General features: G+C 43.1%; 1 protein-coding gene and 1 pseudogene across 1 annotated transcript; both read left to right on the top strand.

The window, feature by feature from the left end:
• The first annotated feature begins 1,991 nt into the window (after positions 1 to 1,991).
• Positions 1,992 to 11,319, top strand: LOC127191803 (tripartite motif-containing protein 30A-like). Its single transcript, XM_051149125.1, has 7 exons — positions 1,992 to 2,449; positions 3,908 to 4,003; positions 4,819 to 5,049; positions 8,934 to 8,956; positions 10,066 to 10,166; positions 10,383 to 10,409; positions 10,647 to 11,319. Exons 1-7 carry the CDS (start codon positions 2,033 to 2,035, stop codon positions 11,249 to 11,251), a joined length of 1,500 nt encoding a protein of 499 aa, XP_051005082.1. The 5' UTR covers positions 1,992 to 2,032; the 3' UTR covers positions 11,252 to 11,319.
• Positions 11,320 to 11,830: 511 nt separating this feature from the next.
• On the top strand, positions 11,831 to 11,931 carry LOC127192582 (uncharacterized; annotated as a pseudogene).
• Positions 11,932 to 20,224: the final 8,293 nt, after the last annotated feature.

Raw genomic sequence — 20,224 nt, 5'->3', positions numbered from 1 at the left:
AGAGGTTTCTGCATGGAGCTTTCACCCCTACGTTCCAGCCTCTTTGATGTGAGAAGGGACTCTGCAAGCTATGGAAAGAGAAATCTGGATACCAGCACAGCCACAAAACCCTCAACTTACAATTTGTTCTGCCCACAAAAAGTGCAAGGGCATGGGTGGAGTAGAACTCTGGGAACAGCCAACCAGTGTCTGGTTGAACTTCAATCTCAAGCCAAGAGAGAGAGCCCTCCTTACACTGCCTATATGACCAGGAAGCAGAGGCTGAATAGCCCAATTCAGCCTACTTAGGGAGTTCCAGGGCAACAGGACTACATAGTGAAATCCTGCCTTTAAAAAAAAAATGCATACTCAAAAGTCAAAAGAAAAACAAGAGAGTGTAGGACTCACTAGATGTGTGTCCTTCAATCTCGGACTTCTTCCTTCAGATATCTGTAAGAAATAAATCCCTATTCTTTATAAATTACCAAGTTCCATGCAGTGTTATGTACCAGTAGAGACAAAAGCAATGAAAAGCTGTGGTACTCCATTACAGAGTGGGCAGTGGGCAGCAGCAGCAAGGATCATGCACTAGTGAACCTCAGTTGTGGCTCTGTGGAACAGTGTGAGTGGTGGTGCCATGCTGTGGAAGATAGGGTGGGAGGAGATAGGGTGATGGAGATAGGGTGATGGAGATAGGGTGATGGAGATAGAGTGAGGGAGATAGGGTGGCAGATCTCAGGAGGTCAAATGCTGAACATTTGGGAGAGGGGAAATCTTAGTTGCTCGGGGAGAAATTATGGTTCTGAGACACTTCAGCATAGAGGCCAGGATGGCACAGCTTAAGCAGGGACCTTGTTTCCTTGAGAAGTGGGCACCATGTCAGGTTGGCATTGGCAGGATCAGCTTCAAGGCTCAGACAAATTCTCTTTGCTGTGATGGTAGAGTCTTCCTACTAGTAATTAGCTTTGCTTGTTTTTTGTTTGTTTGTTTGTTTTGTTTTGTTTGCCTTAATTTTAGTAATGAGCTCCAAGAGAGTTATCTGTTTCAGAATAGAAGGCCAAGGCTGGGGAAGCAGCTAAGAGGTAGAGTACTCGTTTAGCGTTCTTAAAGCTGTGGCTTCAATCTCGGACAACAAAACAACAACAACAACAATTAGCACAGCCAAGTGCGCTAGCGCATGCCTGTAATCTCAGCACTCAGGGAGGCAGAGGCAGGTGGATCTCTGTGAGTTCTAGGCCAGCCTGGTCTACAAAGTGAATTCCAGGGTAACCGAGGCTACATAGAGAAACCCTGTCTCCCAGGGTGGGGGTGGGGGAAATAACAGAGTAGAAGGTCTAATCAGTTTTTTGAGAGGTGTCACATACTCCATTTCCTAGAGGCTTCTGTGATACCTGATGCCCTATAGCTCTGTACATACCTGCCACATCGGAAGTTCAAAGCCCGAGAAGATAGATACCTGCCTTCTGTGACTCCATAGTCATGCATGCCAGTTCTCATGCCTAAGGCATATTTCTTCCTGTAATTCATTGTCAATAGTTAATCTTCCTTTAAACTCTTGTTTTTTTCTTCTTGGAAGTCTTTTACCACCCGCATTTCCATCAGTATTTATCTTTATGTGTAATTTGTACATATGTCTAGTCTGGTTTGCCCTTTTTCTTTTCTTTCTGATTTTTACTCAATTGTTATTTTGATTTTGGTTTGTGCTGTGCTGGTGACCACACCTTGGGCTCTGTGCATTCTAGGCCAGTGTCCTATGTATTGGACCTATTTCCCAGGCCCTTGTTCTAAGTATTTACTTTAGGATAACTGTCCAACTAAATGTTTAGATGTATCTTACTCTTGAATTTTTATCTTAGTTGGTCACGTGGTTTCTCTCCCTTGTCTTTTTGCTTTGTTAGCCTGGTACTATTGTGGTCCGGGCCCATCATAATCTCTGCACGGTGTTCATTGTGATCCTCCATCTCTTACTTGGAACCCTTCTCATCTTCCCCATCACACAGGCACCTGAGAAGTGTCAGGAGTGGGGACAGGCAGACACAGGATCACAGCAACTATGGCGTCAGAATTTATGGTGAATGTGAAGGAGGAGGTGACCTGCCCCATCTGTCTGGACCTCTTGGTGGAACCCGTGAGTGCAGATTGTGGTCACAGCTTCTGCCGAGCCTGCATCACACTGAACTATGTGTCCAGCAAAGACAAAGAGGGAGAGTTCCTCTGCCCTGTGTGCCGAGTTAGTTACATGTTGAAAGATCTGAAGCCTAATCGCCATGTGGCCAACATAGTGGAGAGGCTCAAGGGCTTCAAGTCCAGCACAGAGGAGCAGAAGGTGTCCCACTGTGCAAAGCACGGAGAGAAACTGCAGCTCTTCTGTAAGGAGGACATGGTAGCCATCTGCTGGCTCTGTGAGCGATCTCAGGGGCACCGTGGGCACCAAACAGTTCTTATTGAAGAGGTGGCCCATGAATACAAGGTAAGAAGAGAAGGGTGTGGGAAACGTAGCAGGAAACAGAACCTGCTGGGAAAGCTCTGCTTCTTGTGGTCATTCGGTCACCTGATCATCATGGAATCCAAGCCTGGGGTTTCATTCCATCCGGCTACCTTCTGAGGCCTGAAAGAGTGTGACTATCCACTGAGCTTAATCACGAGAGAATCTACCTGGGGTGCAAACTCCAGAAGCAGAGCAAGTGCTCTTACAGCTTCTTGAAATTTATGTCCAACAAAAAGCTCTGATTATTCTTTAGGTGTCACCGTAAATAAGATAAGGGTTGGAGAGATGGCTGAATGGCTTGTTGCCAAGAGTAATAGCCTGAGCTTAAGCCCAGAACCCACACAATTGAAGGAAAGAATCAATTCTTGCAAATTGTGAGTAATTCTGACATCTACATACTTGAGTGGCATGGGTATGTGTATACACACACACACACACACACACACACACACACACACACACAGAGTCACATACAAATTAATTAATTAAGTAAATTAAAAAGACTAAATGAGGTGAGGTGTTATAGATTTTATTTTCCTTGATATCAGCTTCCTCCAGTAATGGAAAATAACAGTCTAACTGGGTGTAGTGGCAGATTTGTGTAACTCCAACAACATTGCTGAGGCAAAAGGAATAAGAATTGTTTACATAATGAGACCACCTTGTTTTTTGTTTGTTTTCTTTCTTTTTTTAATTTTTTTATTGTTTATGTATATACACCTGCAGGCCAGAAGAGGCACCATATCTCATTTTAGATGGGTATGAGCCACCATGTGGTTCCTGGGAATTGAACTCAGAACTTCTGGAAGAACAGCTAGTGCTCTTAACCACTGAGCCATCCCTCTAGCCCTTGTTTGTTTTCTTGCTTTTCAAGACAGAGTTTCTCTGTGAAGTTCTTAGTGTCCAGAACTCCATCTGTAGATCAGGCTGGCCTTGAACTCATGGAGCAACCTGTTTTTGCCTCCTGAGTGCTCGAATTTTTTTTTCTTTTTTTTTCCTTTTGGTTTTATGAGACAGCGTTTCTCTGTGTAGCCATGGCTGTCCTAGACTCACTTTGTAGACAAGGCTGGCCTCAAACTTACAGAGATCCATCTGCTCTGTCTCCCTGAGTGCTGGGATCATAGGCGTGCCTGGCAGAGTGCTGGGATCAACAGCTGCGATAACAGTGTTGAATCATTATCTTCTTCCTTCTAGTTGCCAGTCTCTCAGTTTCTGTAAACTCTGCTGAGATCAACTTGATTTTGCCCATTTGCCTTCTTTTAAAAAGCTTATTATCTATTTATTCATAATAGATTACAACTGTGTGTATGTCATGCTCTTTTAAAGAAAGGTAGCAATCTTAGGCTTCCTGTCTTTCCAGAAGGGTTTCTTGGCCTTGGCTTAGGAACAGCAGTCCTACTAAGCACACAGCTTGACTCTGCTGCAATTCCTTTCTCACAGGAGAAGCTGCAGGCAGCTCTGCAGAAGCTGATGGCGGACAAGAAAGAATTTGAGAACTGGAAAGATGACCTTCAAAAGGAAAGAGCTTCTTGGGAGGCAAGTGGGGACCCTTTCCTAAGGGAGTTAGCCTGATGCCTGGGAGGGACCTGGGCAAGAAATTCCCTGATTCTTTATTCCCTGGTAGTTGATGAGGCCAAGAGGCTTTGGTTAGTGCCCTCTTCTGGTTTCCCTGGAGCATCTGAGGCCAGCCTGGACTACAAAGTGAGTCCAGGACAGCCAAGGCTACAAAGAGAAACCCTGTCTCAGAGAAATAGAAGGAAGGAAGGAAAGACGGAAGGAAGGAGAAAGAGAGAGAGACAGAAAGAGAGAGAGAGAGAGACAGACAGACAGACAGACAGAAACAGAAACAGAAACAGAGACAGAAAGAAAAAGAAAAGAGTATTACAGGCAGAAGCAAGCATCTGGGACAGCTGCATGAAAGCTGAATCATAGCTTGGTGTTCCGTTTTGGTTTAGGTGGTCTTGGTAAAGCTGATCAGAAGTTTTTGTGTTGGAATGTCATTAACAGACACTAAAAGTCTGTTTCCCCCAAGAGTCCCATCCTTTTCCTGATCTCCACTCCCACACAAGGCCAGGAGGTGGTGACATATGCCTTTAATCCCAGCTCTTGAGAAGCAGAGGCAGACAGATCTCTGTGAGTTAAAGACTGGTCTGATATACATAGCAAGTTCCAGGCCAGGTACAGCTATAAGGTGAGACAAAAGCAGGTGGATCTACAGACTGAGATCCAGGACAGCCAGGGCTACACAGAGAAACCTTGAAAAACCAAACAGAAACAAACCAAACAAAAACCATTTCCCACACAGCACATGTTAACAGACTGAACAGTTCTCCCTCTTCTTATCTCTGAAGAATCAAATACAGAAAGATGTAGAAAATGTTCAGACAGAGTTTAAACGAATGGGCGAGATCCTGGACTCTGAGGAGAAGAATGAGTTGCAGAAGCTGAGGCAAGAGAAGGAAGATATCATGAAAAGCCTGGAAGAGTCTGAAAATGAGCATGCCCAGCAGAGCAAGTTGCTAGGAGAACTCATCTCAGAGGTGGAGCATCAGTTGCAGGGCTCAGCCACGGAAATGCTGCAGGTAAGACTGCAGGAGGTGAGGTCCCAGTGTCTGAGAGTCAGGAGACATGAAAGCCGGTGCCCTCCCTCTCTGCTGCTGTGGTGACCTTCCTGGTGATGACAGGGAACCTGGGCCCTTTCTGAACTCTTTCCTGAATCATTTTTTAGAGCTTGGAGGATTCATTGCATGCGTGGATTCATGGAGTGGAATTCTAATTTTATTAGCTTATCAAGAGCAGCACAAAAGTTAAACCTTGGGGGAAGAGATCTGTTGGATCCGTGGGCATTTATGGCACCAAATCCCTACAGAGCTGTGTGCGTGGTTCACGTAAGTTTTACTAACTCCAGTTAGACAGTGCCAAAGAAAGGAACTCTAGCTATGAGAGATGTTTATGTCGTCCTCATAGGGGGAGTTAAGACATTCTTCATCTGCAATGGCTCAGTAATTAAGAGCACTGGCTGTTCTCCCAGAGTGCCTGGGTTCAATTCCCAGTAGCTCAAAACAATCTGTAACTCTAGTTCTAGGGAATCCATCACATTCTTCTGACCTCTGCAGGTACCTGGCAGATATACATGCAGGCCAAGGCCCATACATATAATAATAGAAGTTAAAAATAATAAACTGGCATTGTTCTCTGAAAAACATTTTGACTAGTTAAGCCACTGCACATTGGGAGTTCTTTTCTTCTACTTAGAGATATGTAAAATTTGCATTTTATTTTTTGTCTCATCTATTTAGGTTGTTTACATTCCTTAAAATATTTTATGTGCCAAATGGTGGTAGTGCACACCTTTAATCCCAGAGGCAGATGTGAATTTGAGGCTAGCCTGGTCTGCAAAATGAGTTCCAGGACAGCCAGAGCCACACAGAGAGATCTCTTTGTAACAAAACTGATGTGTGTGTGTGTGTGTGTGTGTGTGTGTGTGTGTGTGTGTGTGTGTGAGAGAGAGAGAGAGAGAGAGAGAGAGAGAGAGAGAGAGAGAGAGAGAGAGAGAGAGAGAGAGAGAGGGAAACAGTTCAAGTCTTTTTGTAACTTGAAGAATATGCTATTTGCTATAGCCACTGTACTGTACAGTACTAGAAATTTCATTTTTGAGCTTGGTCCATCCCACTTTTCCCTGCCCAATTCCTGTGTACCTCCATCCTAGTCTCCTACAAAATCATGCAGTATTTATTTGGTTGAAGCTGGCTTATTTTATGTAACACAAATTCTGTGAGTTCACATGTTTTACCACAGATGACAGTACTTCCTCATTTTAAAAGCTGTCTAGGCTGTGCGTGGTGGCACACACCATTAATCCTAGCACTTGGAGGGCAGAGACAGGTGGATCACTGTGAGTTCGAGGCCAGCCTGGTCTGCAAAGTGAGTCTAGGACATCCAAGGCTACACAGAAAAACCCTGTCTCAAAAACAAAAAACAAAAAACTGTCTAGTACTCTGTTGTGTATGTGTTCCACATTATGTTTGTCCACTAATCTGCTGATAAGGGCTGAGGTTGAGGCCACATGTCAGCTATTGGAGTAATGCTTCCAGAGACAGGAACTTACAGAGAGCTCTATGACAGCACGTTTTAACACCAGAACTTAGCTGTAACTGAAATGACTGGTTTTCATGTGTGTGTGTGTGTGTGTGTGTGTGTGTGTATGTGTCTGTTACCATTTTATATACCTTTTTTAGTTTATGTTACACTCACTGTAGTCAGCTGTGCTACACCTGTGTCTTAGGTCTTTGGAGACAGGGCAAGAGAATTGTCACAAATTCCAGACCAGTATGCTCTCCATAGTGAGTTCTGTAACTCCAATGCCATGAGACTTGACACCCTCTGACATCTTTGGGCATCAGGATCAGACACCAGGCAGAGCCACATAGCAAGATCCTGTTTCACTATCTAAAATATGCAAACAGCAGCAGCAACAAGAAAAAAATGCAGAACTTTTTTTTTTTTTTTTGAAATATAGTCCCTCTATTGTAGCTGTGGCTGTCCTGGGATTCACTATGTAGTCCAGGCTGGCTTTGAACTCCCAAACTGACTCTATATGCCTCAGTGCTTTGTCTTCCTGAATACACATGCACTGTGTGTATGCCTGGTGCCTGTGGAGGCCATAAGGGAGTTGTTACAGGTGGTTATTAGCTACCATGTAGGATAGCAAAAAGTTCTCTTAACCACTGAGCCATTTCTCCAGGCCAAGTATGAGTTCTTAAAGAAGAAAAATGCCAAGGCGGAAATTCGCTGGAAGGTGAATGTTGGGATATTGTTAGGATCCACAGATTTCAGACATTATTAAAACTATGAAAGCCTATATGAAGAAGTAAGACAGAAAGACTGGAGGGATGGTTCAGCTGTTTAAGCACACTCCCTGCTCTTGCAGAGCTGGGAACCTGGGCCCATTTCCAAGAACCCACAGACTCTCCAGTTCCATGAGATACAGCGCTTTCTGACCTGCTTGGGCATCAGACACACACGTGATGCACAGATACACATACAGGCTAAACACACATAAGTATAAAGTAAATCTAAAAAAGAAAGGTGAAAAGAAGTTTAAAAGGAGAAATAATAATGAAGAAAAGAAAAACTGTAGGAATAAGAAGAGAGTCTATGAGTTGTAGGAGAAAAGTCTGGAAAGAATGAGCTCGAGTTGGCTGGGCGTGGTGGCGCACACCTTTAATCTCAGCACTCAGGAGGCAGAGGCAGGCCGATCGCTGTGAGTTCAAGGCCAGCCTGCTCCACAAAGCTAGTCCAGGACAGCCAAGGCTACGCACAGAGAAACTCGATGTCTCAAAAAAAAAAAAAAAAAAAGTGCTCAAGTGGACTGTGTGGGAAAACAGCCCAAAGCCTAACTGAGCAAGGCACAGACAAAAGCCAAACCACAGGGAGGCATATGGAAGAATGGAGTCTATAATTATAGAAAGTCCAAAAAAAAAAAAAAAAAAAAATACTATTGGGGTGAAATTTCTGACACAGATCCCTTTGACTCCAGAAGGTTCTACTTGGTGCTGTGTCAGGGTAGCTACTAGGTTTTGTAGGTCTTTGCAGCCACCATGTTCCCTGTGTTCTGGTGTATGAGGAAGGATAAGTCCTAAGTCTCTTCCAAGTGGTTTCTTCAGACCCCTGCACTCCACCAGGATGTCTTCTGGTCTTGTATGTGAGGAGCAGCACTTCCTGGTAGCGTTGACTGCTTTGCCACAGGTAGCTTCTCCTTTCCAACACGGTATGTGTTGAGAGTTGGTCTGCTGCTATGTATTTTAATGCTAATTACTGGCCCCCAAGATCTGGGTACCACTCAGATGAGCACATTCTCATGTACACCTGTCTTTTGGGGGTAAATCTTGCTCTACTTAATGTAAAGTTGATTGGTTAATAGAAATGCTGAAGCCTGGGACTTGGATGAAGAGAGGTAAGAGGAGATGAGGTTCCCAGGCATGGGGGTGGAGAGAGGACCACAAGGCTGGAGAAGGAGGAGACGATGCAGAAAGAGGACATGGCCTGAAACAGAAGATCCAGCCCAGAAAGAACTATTTATTGGCAAGTAACTTGGGTTGTATCGCTGAGAGGTAGCTTAGAGGTTAGTATCTGGCCAGCTCCAGTGCTTTAAGCTTATAAAACAAACCATAATCTCTAGGTCGATTATTTTAGAAGCTAGTGGGGTTAAAGAAAACTGTTGCTTTATTACTTAGTACCCAACAGGTGTGAACTCCACAGGCTGTGAATCCATTTGTGGAGAACATGCCCACTTCCCTACAGTGATGTCTGCTGCCTTAGTAAACTCATGTTCAGACTATCCCTTGCAGGAAATGGCTCCTTGTGAGTCATCATGACTTTTCTTTTGCAGAGTTTCCATTGTGAGGATTCTCACCCACCATCTTAGGGAGAAGTCTTAACTCCTGTTTTCTCTTTTCTTATCTAGGGTGTAGACAGCATCATAAAAAGGTATGTCTGGCTGCCAGGCTTTCTGTGCATTAAGAATGATTTTATTTCAAGCACAACCTAATTTCTCCCAGGTTGGGGCAATTTAGATGTGGTGCTGAATTTCTGACCAAAAAAGCAGTATTGCAACTATTGAGAATAGATTAGAGTCTATGGAAGAGAAACAGGTGGTGGGGAATTGGAGAGTTTGGCTCAGGAGTGGGATTAGATGTGAAAAGATTATGGTACTCTTAACTCCATTGTAGTTTCACCCTGTGTGCCTGCATGCAGCTCTGGTCCTGGATTTAACAGATGCTTAGTGTGTTGTAGATGGGATATGTTTTCTGTATCTGCAAAGTACACAGAAGTGTCCATTGGGAAAATTCTTATATGTCTCTTGTGTCCATTATTGTCTCTTGAGATGAGAAGACATCTAGTCTTTTTCTGTTGTTGTATTTAGGTTTCCAAAACTAACCTTGAATCTCTGCACATAATGCAGGTGTGAACAATGATCCTTTTCCTTTGGATGCTCGATGTGAGGGTGGGAAAAGGGAGTCCTCATGGCCAGAGAGCACACCCAGCTGGCTTCAGCAAGGATTTTCCTAAGACACTGGAATCATATTAGTATTAGCTTGTTGTCCTCATCTTCACCAACTGTTTGTAATTTGTCCAAGAGAGAGTCAAAAATATTTTCTCTGAGTCTCCATACTGGCTAACGATTTTGAAGACAAGGCACTTTCAAAGACATATTTCCCACATTTATGTTCATAGAAATATTTTCCATACTTTTTTTTACAGGCACCTTAGTTTTGATCTATTTTAAGATTAATTATTTCATCATCTCTTGGGAGTTCCAGGAGGCAGAGAGGGAGAAAACAATTGTCTGACTTTAGAAGACAAAAACCATGATTCTGAGAATGTAAGGCCTTCCCAATACCACAATGAAAGTACATTGAAGGAGACATGGTTGTATTTTTCATGTCCCCAGATGGTTGGTTACCTTCCCTCTACCTCGTCAGCATCCTGGAAAAGTTTAAATGCACTTTTGGGTTGAAAACAGAGGAAATTGGTGGTCATTAGGGGTCATTGGGGGTCATTAGGAGGGATTGTAGGTTAATAGTTTTTATCCCTAGGAGTCATACTTTTTCTCTGAGGAAGCCCAAAACCATCCCCAAGGAACAAAGAAGGGTGTTCCGAGCCCCCGATCTGCGAGGCATGCTGCAAGTGCTGCAAGGTGAGGAGTGTTAAGTTACATGAGTTTGTTGTAGGATTCTAGCGGTTTCTAGATACCAAAGGAAGACAGCATCTCTTGATGATTGACCATCTCTTCGGGGGGATGACCATTAGTCTTTGACCATGTTAGAGTTTCCAACTCTTCTTGATCTGGGGGAGAAATGGACTTTAGAATCCCTTTGCTTGCATTTAATATTGTAAATTTTTATTGTTTCAGAGGTCACAGAGGCCCAGTGCCACTGGGGTAAGGAGAAATCACAGCCTCCTAAGCTACCCACTTCTCACTGCCTTGTAGAGCTTTGTTTCTGTTAGGCCTCATGTTGCTTCTGCCAAGATTTGTGATGCTTCTGCAGTGTCCTGCTTCTCCTGTGACTTCTTCGCATAGTTCTTGCACACTTTTTTTCTTAGACTTCTATGAGAACAACAAATAAGGCTGTTTCTTGTCCTTCTTGTGACACTCAGTCCTGTCATTTTTGGGCAGTTGGAGTGACACTGGTTCAAAACGACAATCCAAACATTGCCATTTCTGCGGACAAGAGACAAATACAATATGAAGACCAGCAAACAAGAAATTTAGCACCTGGGGGCGAAAGCTGTCATGAAGGTGTCCTGGGATACCCAGCTATCCAATCAGGAAAACATTACTGGGAAGTGGATGTGTCTGGAAAAGGTGCTTGGGTTCTGGGACTAAGTGATGGAAGCTATTTCTTCAATCCGATTTTTCGTTCAAATGCTGAAAGACGTCTAGATCCCTTATTTCGTTTGGGTATTAGTAATGATTCACATTATCAACCTAAGTATGGCTTCTGGGTTATAGGGCTGAGGAAAAAGCACGTGTATAATGCTTTTGAGGAGTGTGCTTTCACAGGCAAGCCCAATGTGTTGACCCTCTCTCTGATGGGTCCTCCCTGCCGTGTTGGCGTTTTCCTTGACTATGCAGCTGGCACCCTCTCATTTTACAATATTTCTAACCATGGAATCCTCATCTACAGATTCTGTGCAGGTTCCTTTCCTGATAGGGTTTTTCCATATTTTAATCCTTTGGGATGTTCAAAGCCAATGACAATATGCTGGCCAGACTCTTAAGCCGTCATCTGTTACTGTGCTGGGCCTCTGGCTGTGCTGTGTATTTCATTCGCCTTAGCTCATGGGCACCATTTTATGCATTTTTTTGGTTGTTGCCTCCAGTCTATCTGTGTGAATGCCTTTCATTGGTAAATAGGATGTATTCATCTCTCTAGGCCAGATTCTTCTCAGTTCTTTGGGTTTTTTGTTTTTTTTTGGTTTTTGTTGCTATTGTTGTTTAGGTGAGAATAGTAAATCATTTCCCATGTAGTCAAGGACCAGTGTCTGAGTGCTCACTATGTAAGATAACACTGTTGCCAGATTCTGCATTTATTCTTTATGGCAGAGATGGAAGCCAGGACCTCATGCATGCTGAGGAGGTGTTCCACCACTGAGCTTGTTATCACGGTCTCTATAAGCCTATTCTACTCATCACTGAAAGAAGGTTAAAGTTCTTCAACAGCATGTGTATTAGTTTTGAAAAGCATATGTAGGAGTCTCTAGTTAAGAAATGCACCCTTAGCTGTAGGCCAGTTTCACCATGATATTTCTTCATCAAAGAATTAAGGAGAAAACTCACAAATAATGCACAGTGAAAACAGAGACTGTGTGCTCCCTTAGGCAGTAGAGTGATACTGAGAAAGTTAATATGGCCCCTGCTCAAGGATGCCATGTACATTTATGAAGTGTTCCGTATTTTTGAAGAGCATTGATGTCCTAAACCACGTTATTAGAGAGAGAGAGAGAGAGAGAGAGAGAGAGAGAGAGAGAGAGAGAGAGAGAGACAGAGATGCTCTGTGTATCCAGAATGTTATGAGTTCAAATCCTGGTTCTAAACATGTCAGCAGTGCCAGCATGAATAGCATACTGAATACCATACTTAACAAATGTGCTTATTTTCATAAAGGGCCTCAAGCCAGTGTAAAAAAAATAAATATGAACCTGGTGATACTGTTCAGTTACAGCCCTTGTCAATAAGCATGGGCTCCTGAGTTCAATTCCCGGGAACCACATTCATACAATATGTCCTCTGCCTTTGACACACATGTGCCATGTAGAGGCCGAGAAGTCAGTGGTGGTGTAGGAGGAATAGCAGAACAGCTTTAGAACTCATGGCATGTGGCCCACTGATTAGCACAACTATGATGGGTTTGCCTCAGACAGGTACAGTGCCAAGGGCTACATGTCCTGAGGATTTCACACTGTTATGGAGTTTTGCTCTACTTGTGGCCCTAACTTCATATTCCTTACAATCTATGGGTTGTGTGAAAACTCTATGGGGCCTCCAGCCTCTCATTGGACAGTTAATCAAAACAATGCTGAGATTCCATCTGACACCCATCAGAATGGCTAAGATCAAAAAACTCAAGTGATGGTGCATGCTGGCAAGGATGTGCAGAAAGGGGAACACTCCTCCATTGCTGGTGGGAGTGCAAACTTTTACAACCACTTTGGAAGTCAATCTGGACATTTTCAGGAAATTGGAAATAGTTCTACCTCAAGACCCAGCTATACCACTCCACTTGTTCAACTATGTTCATAGCAGCTTTATTTGTAATAGCCAGAAACTGGAAACAACCTAGATATCCCTCAACCAAAGAAGGGATAGAGAAAATGTGCTATATTTACACAATGGAATTCCACTCAACTATTAAAAACAAAGACATCATGCAATTTGCTGGCAAAAGAATGGAATTAGAAAAGATCATCCTGAGTGAGCTAACCCTGACAACAGAAAGACACACATGGTATGTATTTCCTTATAAATGGATATTAGCCATAATGTACAGGGTATCTTAGTCTGTTCTACAACTCACAGATCCAAAGAAGCCAAGGAAGGCCCAAGGGTGGATGCTTGGTTCTCATTCAGAAGAGGAAATAAAATAGACATCTGAAGTAGATGGAGAAGGAAGCTATGTGGGAGAGGGGATGGGGGATAACACAGGTGGGGATCAGGGGTAGGGAGAGCTTGGGTGGGCAGTGGGAGTGGCCTGAGGGGGAAGACCTAAAGAGAGACAGAAAGGCACACTCTTAATCATTGAGCTAAGGACTCTGAAATTAGGGAGCAAGAGCAATCGCAGCTTGACTTGACTCTTTCGATAAAGTCTGACTGGTGATCAAATCAAAGTGATGATTAATGTTTTTGCCTCTCAGCTTCCTGATATGATTTAATAAAAATGGAGTGAATAGATGTGCACCTTGAACATTTAAAGTAGAAATGGCTGATTTTTTTTATAAATGTTTAGATTTGTGATTCTTTTAAGATTATTATAAGATTACTTTTTAAGATAATTGATTCATTCTTTGTAACTGCAAATTGCAAGCTGACAGTAAAGAGAAACTGAATGAAAATATTACCTTCCTTGCTTATAATCTGTTAATGTATAACAAGTTGGCTAGTTTCAAATGTATATGGGTTATTGGGAATAATTTGTTTTTCACCCATAATGTATAAAACATTCAATCATGTGAGGGTATCAGGGAACATGTTTTTTTATGTGTACTCACTGTTACTTAAAGAAAAATACAATGTAACCACATTGTGATTTTTGTACTGTGTTAAACATTTTGCTGGGGTATATAAGCTGTGGGAGAAATAATAAAGTGCTTTAGAGTCATTCAAATTTGCTCCACCCACCTAATATGTATGTGTATATAGGTGTATGTATGGGCAATGATTGGAGCTAGCACGTTGGAGTTTGCTCTATCCACCCAATGTGTGAGTAGCTAGCTATGTATGTATATATGTTTGTGTATGAATGAAGTTGTTGTTGAGCTTGAGTCATCCATCAAGTGTGTTTGTGTGCATTATCTTTATTCTTTCCTCTCTTTCTTCTCTGGCTACAAATAGTACTGACCACCAGTCGCCACTTACACTCAGTAGTGGCCCCCAGCTGCTGACTACACACTGGGCACTCCTCAGTCTACCCTGTGGTGTCAAAGCTGGCTTTCCACACCTAGACACATACATAAACACAAATGAGCAAATATAACTTTTTAATTAAAAGAAAATCAGTAGGGATAGAACATCCACTGAAGTATATCAGGGTTTGTTAGATTATAAAGTTATGAAGTAACAACAAAAATAATTTCATGCTTGGGGGTCACCATGACATGCAGGAAAAGTTTGAGATGCACTGCTCTAGAGAACACTGAATAATAAAGTGCTGAATCAGGAGGTGAGAGAGCGCACCTTGAGACACAAACATGAAGCAAGGAGAGGGGTGGGGTGAGGGAAACAACACATCCAGAAGGCCACGGTCTATTGAAACTTCAAAGTTTTGTTGTTGCCTCATAGCTGAAATTTTTGTTACTGGTATCGATAGTAATGTAAGTAGTTTTGGAGATAGAGGTTTGCCAAAGGGACCACAAGTCATGGGTTGAGAACTGCTGCTCTAGAGGAATAGAATTTATAGAGTGTGTCTACATGGGGCAGGTATGACAGTGGTTTAAAGACCAACTAATCCAATAAAAGTTGTCTACCAATGCAAGGTCCAAGAAGCCAGTGGGTGTTCAGGACACGAGGCTGGACGTCTCAACTGGTCTGCAGTGTATTTCAGAATCCAAAAGAAATAGACTATAATGATAGTGGAAGAATGAGCTTGCTAATTAAAGCTAGAGAAAGCAGGAAAAGAGAGAGAAGGTTCCTTAACCTAGGTCCTTTGTATAGATACCAGCAGAAGGTGTGGTCCAGATTAAAGATGGAACCTGGAAATATATAAATTAAAGATGTACCTTCCTTCCTCGAAGATCTGGATTAGAAGTGCATCTTCCCACTTCAAGTGATTTAATTAAACATCTATCGCAGGTGTGCCCAGCCCTTCAGGTTTTAGTTCATTCCAAATGGGCTCAAGTTGACAACAAAGAGCAGCCACCATGGGCAGCAAGTCTCCCTGCCTGCTGCCCATGCTCCCCACTGTGGTGGCCATGACCTCTAACCCTTGAAACTGAGAGCCACAAAGCAAACACTTTCCTTATAAGGTGCCTCAGTCCTGGTGTTTACCACAGTAGAGCTGTTAGAAGGAAAATGGCCCAAGGGACACACAGAAACCTGCCTCAAAAAAACAAAAAAAGAAGGAAAGAAATGAAAAGAAAGAAAGAAAGAAAGAAAGAAAGAAAGAAAGAAAGAAAGAAAGAGAAAATGGCCCAAGTGGCTCCTATGGAGCAGCACTATTAGGAGGTGTGACTTTGTTTGAGTAGGTGTGGCCTTCTTGGAGCAAATGTGTCAGTGGTGGGGTATGGGGACAGCTTTGGAGCTACAGAAGCTGGAACCAGGTCCAGTGGCTTGCTCTCTTGCTGCTGACTGCTGATCCAGCTGGAGAGGTCTCAGCTGCCTCCCCAGCGGCATCTCTGCCCACATGTCACCATGCTTCCTTGCATGGTGATAATGGGCTAAAGCTCTGGCCTGTAAGCTAGCCCTAACTAAATGCCTTCCTATATAAGAGGGACCATGGTCATGCTGTCTCTTCACAACAGTAGAAACATTAACTAAGACACACAACAACAGAAGAGTAACTAAGAGAGATGACAGGTGTGTGCCAGCACAGATGGTTTTGTACAGGACAGAGCATCCACCCCAGGGCTCCATGGTGCTGGGTTTTACCTGTGACAACAGAAGCCCATTTCCAGCCCTACAGGTTTCCACTTCTAATTCCGGAAGTGCTGAGTCAGTATCAGAGGTCCCTAACACAAGTTCTAAATCAAATGCGCCCTCCTGAAAAGTTATGGTGAGGGACTCCTGGAAGGCAGGCAGTGGAAGGATCAGATCAGCACTGTGACAAGGGCTGGGTCCGTTCAGCAACAGAATCTATGATCTGGAGGAGACAATGAGGCAGCTGGAGCCCTGGGCAGCTCACTAGTGTGACTGCTGTGAGTGTGGTGCAGTGTTTGTGCATGGCTCTGTGCCTGACTCCTCCCTGCTCTGTCCCTGTGGGTGGGAAATCTTGCTTGTGGGGCAGCAGCCCAGAACTGCAACTTCCTTTCTGTTCTCAGCCTGTGAGAGTCCAGCTGCTACTTCAGAGGAACACTGCAGTTTTCTGTCCCTCACCTTGTGTTTGCTGGCCTTTGGGCCACACCTGCCACCAGAGCAAAACCCAGGCAGGAGCTCAGGTGCAGGAGATGCCCATAAGGAAACCATTTTCCCATTAGGGGCAGCTTTCCAGAGGGTCAGGATCTTGTTTGGTGAATCTGACCTGAGCCTGAAAAACTGGCTTAGGAAATTCCAGAGACCCTTTTAAAAATTCCAGTTAAGTGAGGTAGATATGATTTATACTAGCTTTCCAGAGACAGCCAATGCTGATCTGAGGTCAACTCCCTCAGCGGGGGCAGGGAGGGTGGGGGTGGGTGGGGCCAAGGAAGGCTTGTCCTGCAGTCCTGCATGCTTAGGCAGAGGCACCTCATTTGGTTGTTGAGCTGTAGTTTCTCTTTCATTTCCAGAGCTCAGACTTCCCTTTCTCTAGCTAGGAGTCGAAAATACCTTGACGTTCTGGACTGGTGAGTTCATTGTCAGTGATTTACAACTTTCCGGTCTCTGGTGATGGGCTGGCAATTTTAGGGAGCAGAGTATGGAGGATTTAGGAAGGACTTTGCTTGTGTGTCTGTCTTCTTAAAAAAAAAAAAACAAAACAAAAAAAAAAAAAACCGGAACAGAGGGGGAGGGGCTGCTGGCCTCTGCCTGAAAATGCAGATGCAGGAGGTGGTGGCATTGGTTCAGCCAGACAACCTGGTGTCTGTTGGTGGTGATTACTCAATGTGTAGATCCCCTTGGTCCACAAACATGCAGAATAAACCCAAAGCACACTGGAGACCCAACTGTTGCTTTTATCACATGGCTTAGCAACGAGAAAAGTACCTGATAAAGAGGAAGGATGATTTTGTTGGTAATGCATTCTTCAACACGACACTTATATTTGATTTCTCCAATAATGTGACTTTCCATTTATTTCCATAAAATAGAATTTGATGTAATAAACCAATAAAAGGACAGAACAAATTTTTAGCTGCAAATGTGAATTGTAGTGATTTACAATGACATTGAAGACCAACCTTTTTTAAAATTAGAACTACTCTACATGAGGTTATGCATATGGGATGAAACTGACAAGAAAGAAAAACTAGCATTTGAAGACAACGGATACTTAAAATACTACAAACATCAGGCTGGAGAGATGGCTCAGAGGTTAAGAACGCTGCCTGTTCTTCCAGAGGTTCTGAATTCAATTCCCAGGAACCATATGATGGCTCACAACCATCTATAATGAGATCGGGTGCCCTCTTCTGTTGTACATGCAGGCAAAACATTGTGTATATATGATAAGTAAATAAATCTTTAAAAAAAATACTGCAAACATCACATAAAATAATTCATTGAGTACAAATGACTTTAGGCACAGGGGCTGATGCAGCCAGTCTTATTGAAGTTTGGAATGATGGAAGCACAGGATTTTTTCTTTTTTCTTTTTTTTTTTTTTGCCTGTTAAGCATCAAGCCAGGTGTGGTGCACACCTTTAATCCCAGCACCTGGAAGGCAGAGGCAGGCAGATCTCTGAGGCCAGTCTGGTTTACAACGAGAGTCCAGGACAGCCAGGGATCTATGCAACAGAGAAATCCAGTCTTAAAAAACAAAACAAAGAACCAATAAAAGATCCCAGCATCCCTCATACAGTCCCTCCATTTCTTTAGGTCATATTCTGTGCCAATTATCTTTCCCTTATATGTAATAATTCTATTACATGTCACACGTTCTGCTTGCAACCTACAATAGCCAGACTTTAGATCTGAATAAGTGAATGCATTAAAACTGCATAGCAAACATAAGTTCAGGAACAAAACAGTCCATCTGTACCTGGTGTTTCTGGTAAAGCAACCTCTCTGTGGAGGATGTGGCCAGCTTCCCATTCCAGCTGTAGACAGTGCTACACCATGGGATAAACACTAGTAACCTCTGTTGGAAATGGCTTACTTTCTAACTGTTCTCAAGGACTCAGATGTTTTCAATGCCCTTGGGCAGTTTGCTGTTCTCCTTACTTGCTTCAGTATCACCGGGTTGGTGTCCCTCTGTAGGACAAGGGAGGGAGTCTTAGAGAACCAGGGATAAGCACACTGACTTCTGGGAGATACTCCTCTTTCTTTTTTTTCTTTCTTTTTTTTTTTTTCCCATGATAGAAGTTTTTTTAAATTAATTTATTCATATTACATCTCGATTGTTAGCCCTTCCCCTGTTTCCTCCCATTCTTCCCTCCCTCCCATTTCTCCCCTTCTCCCCTCCCCAATGTCTGTGACTGAGGGAGGCCTCCTCCCCCTATATATGCTCTTAGAATATCAAGTCTCTTCTTGGTAACTTGCTGTTCTTCCTCTGAGTGCCACCAGGTCTCCCCATCCAGGGGACATGGTCAGAAAAGGGGCACCAGAGTTCGTGTGAGAGTCAGATCTCACTCTCCACTCAACGATGGAGAATATCATGTTCGTCGGCTAGGTCTGGATAGGGGTTCAAAGTTTACTGCCTATATTCTCCTTGGCTGGTGCCTTAGTTTGAGCAGGACCCCAGGATCCAGATCTGCCTGTCATAAAGTCCTGTCATAAAGTTCTTCTTCTAGATTTCCAGGACCCTGTAGGTCCTACTATTTCCCCTTTCTTCCATGCTACTCTTGCTTAAAGTCTCAATCGGATATCCTCTCCTCTGATCCACTTTCTTGGTAAGTAAAGATTTTCATGGTACGTATCCCTTGGACTAGTGTTTTGATATAAGTGAGTATATACCGTTTGTCTCTTTTTGCTTCTGGGAATAAGCACAAATACCACATGCCTGTGTGCTCATTGGTATTACAGATAGAAGTGCTAAGTCACATGCAGAGAGCAGAAAAAAGAAAAAAAAAATCAGACCTGTACCATGATGGTTAGTAACACTGCTAGGATCCAGGGCTTCCTTTATCAGCGGGGTCTGGGCCTGAATGAAATGAAGAGAGCAACTCGAGAGCATGTGTGCATTAACTCCTGGCTCTCTGCTCACAAGCACAGGTGTAATGTGTCTAGCTCCAAGCCCCTTTGACTTTCCCACAATGATCGACTGGAACCTGGGATTGGAATCCACATTAAATCCTTTTTCACTTAAGCTGCTTTTCTCAGGGTATTTTATCACAGCCAACAGGAAATGAGACTAACGTGAACTGTTTCGATAAAGTTGAAAGAGGCAAACACTATTATAAAGAAATAACAAACTATACAAAAAAAGGAATTAGGAAAATAGCATCACCCATAATATCAATAAAATAAATAAAACACGTAGGAATAAACTTGACCATAGATTTTATTTAAAAAAGGAAAAGACATGTATCTCGAAAAACATCTTTCTTTAAGAAGCAGAGGAAGCACTCACGTGATGCAATCTTCTCTGAACTGGAAACTCTCTACTCTGTTGCTCCAAAGAACGTACTAACTAACTGTCCCTGATTTATGAAGCATAATTCACCAGAGAGGTCAGTGCCTTTCCTAGCTTGAGAGAGTCTATTACAACTCATTTAGAGTTTTAAATTAATTTAAAAAGAAAGACAAGTGCATAGATGGTAACTCACAATAGTACACTCAAGTGATTCAGCACAAGCCAAGTCATGCACACTAAGGACCTTCCCTTGTAGCTGCTGTTCCTAGGTATGGTGCCATGTGTTCAAACAAATATGGAAGCTCATACTTTTGCAGTTCTCAGACCCTACTAAAAGGCCTTAAAAAGGTGCTAACATCTGTATACCGTGCTTTAGAAAAGGAAACTAGAAGGCAGGGATGCAGGTGGCTCAGATGGTGAAGGCACATGCCATCAAGTAGCAAAAACTGAGTCCAATCCTCAGAGTCACATAGTAGAAGGAGAAACCCTCTGACCTTCACACAAGGCTGTGGCTTGCACACATGAGCAATATATTAGACAAATGAATATGTTACTGAAAAAGAAAGACGCTAAGATCAGGACAGTTGAGAGCAGAATTTCAGAACTTACAAACTGGA

Source organism: Acomys russatus, chromosome 7 (genome assembly GCF_903995435.1).
Source record: "Acomys russatus chromosome 7, mAcoRus1.1, whole genome shotgun sequence".
Taxonomy (NCBI): Eukaryota; Metazoa; Chordata; class Mammalia; order Rodentia; family Muridae; genus Acomys; species Acomys russatus.
This window is presented reverse-complemented; position numbering and strand designations above follow the sequence as displayed.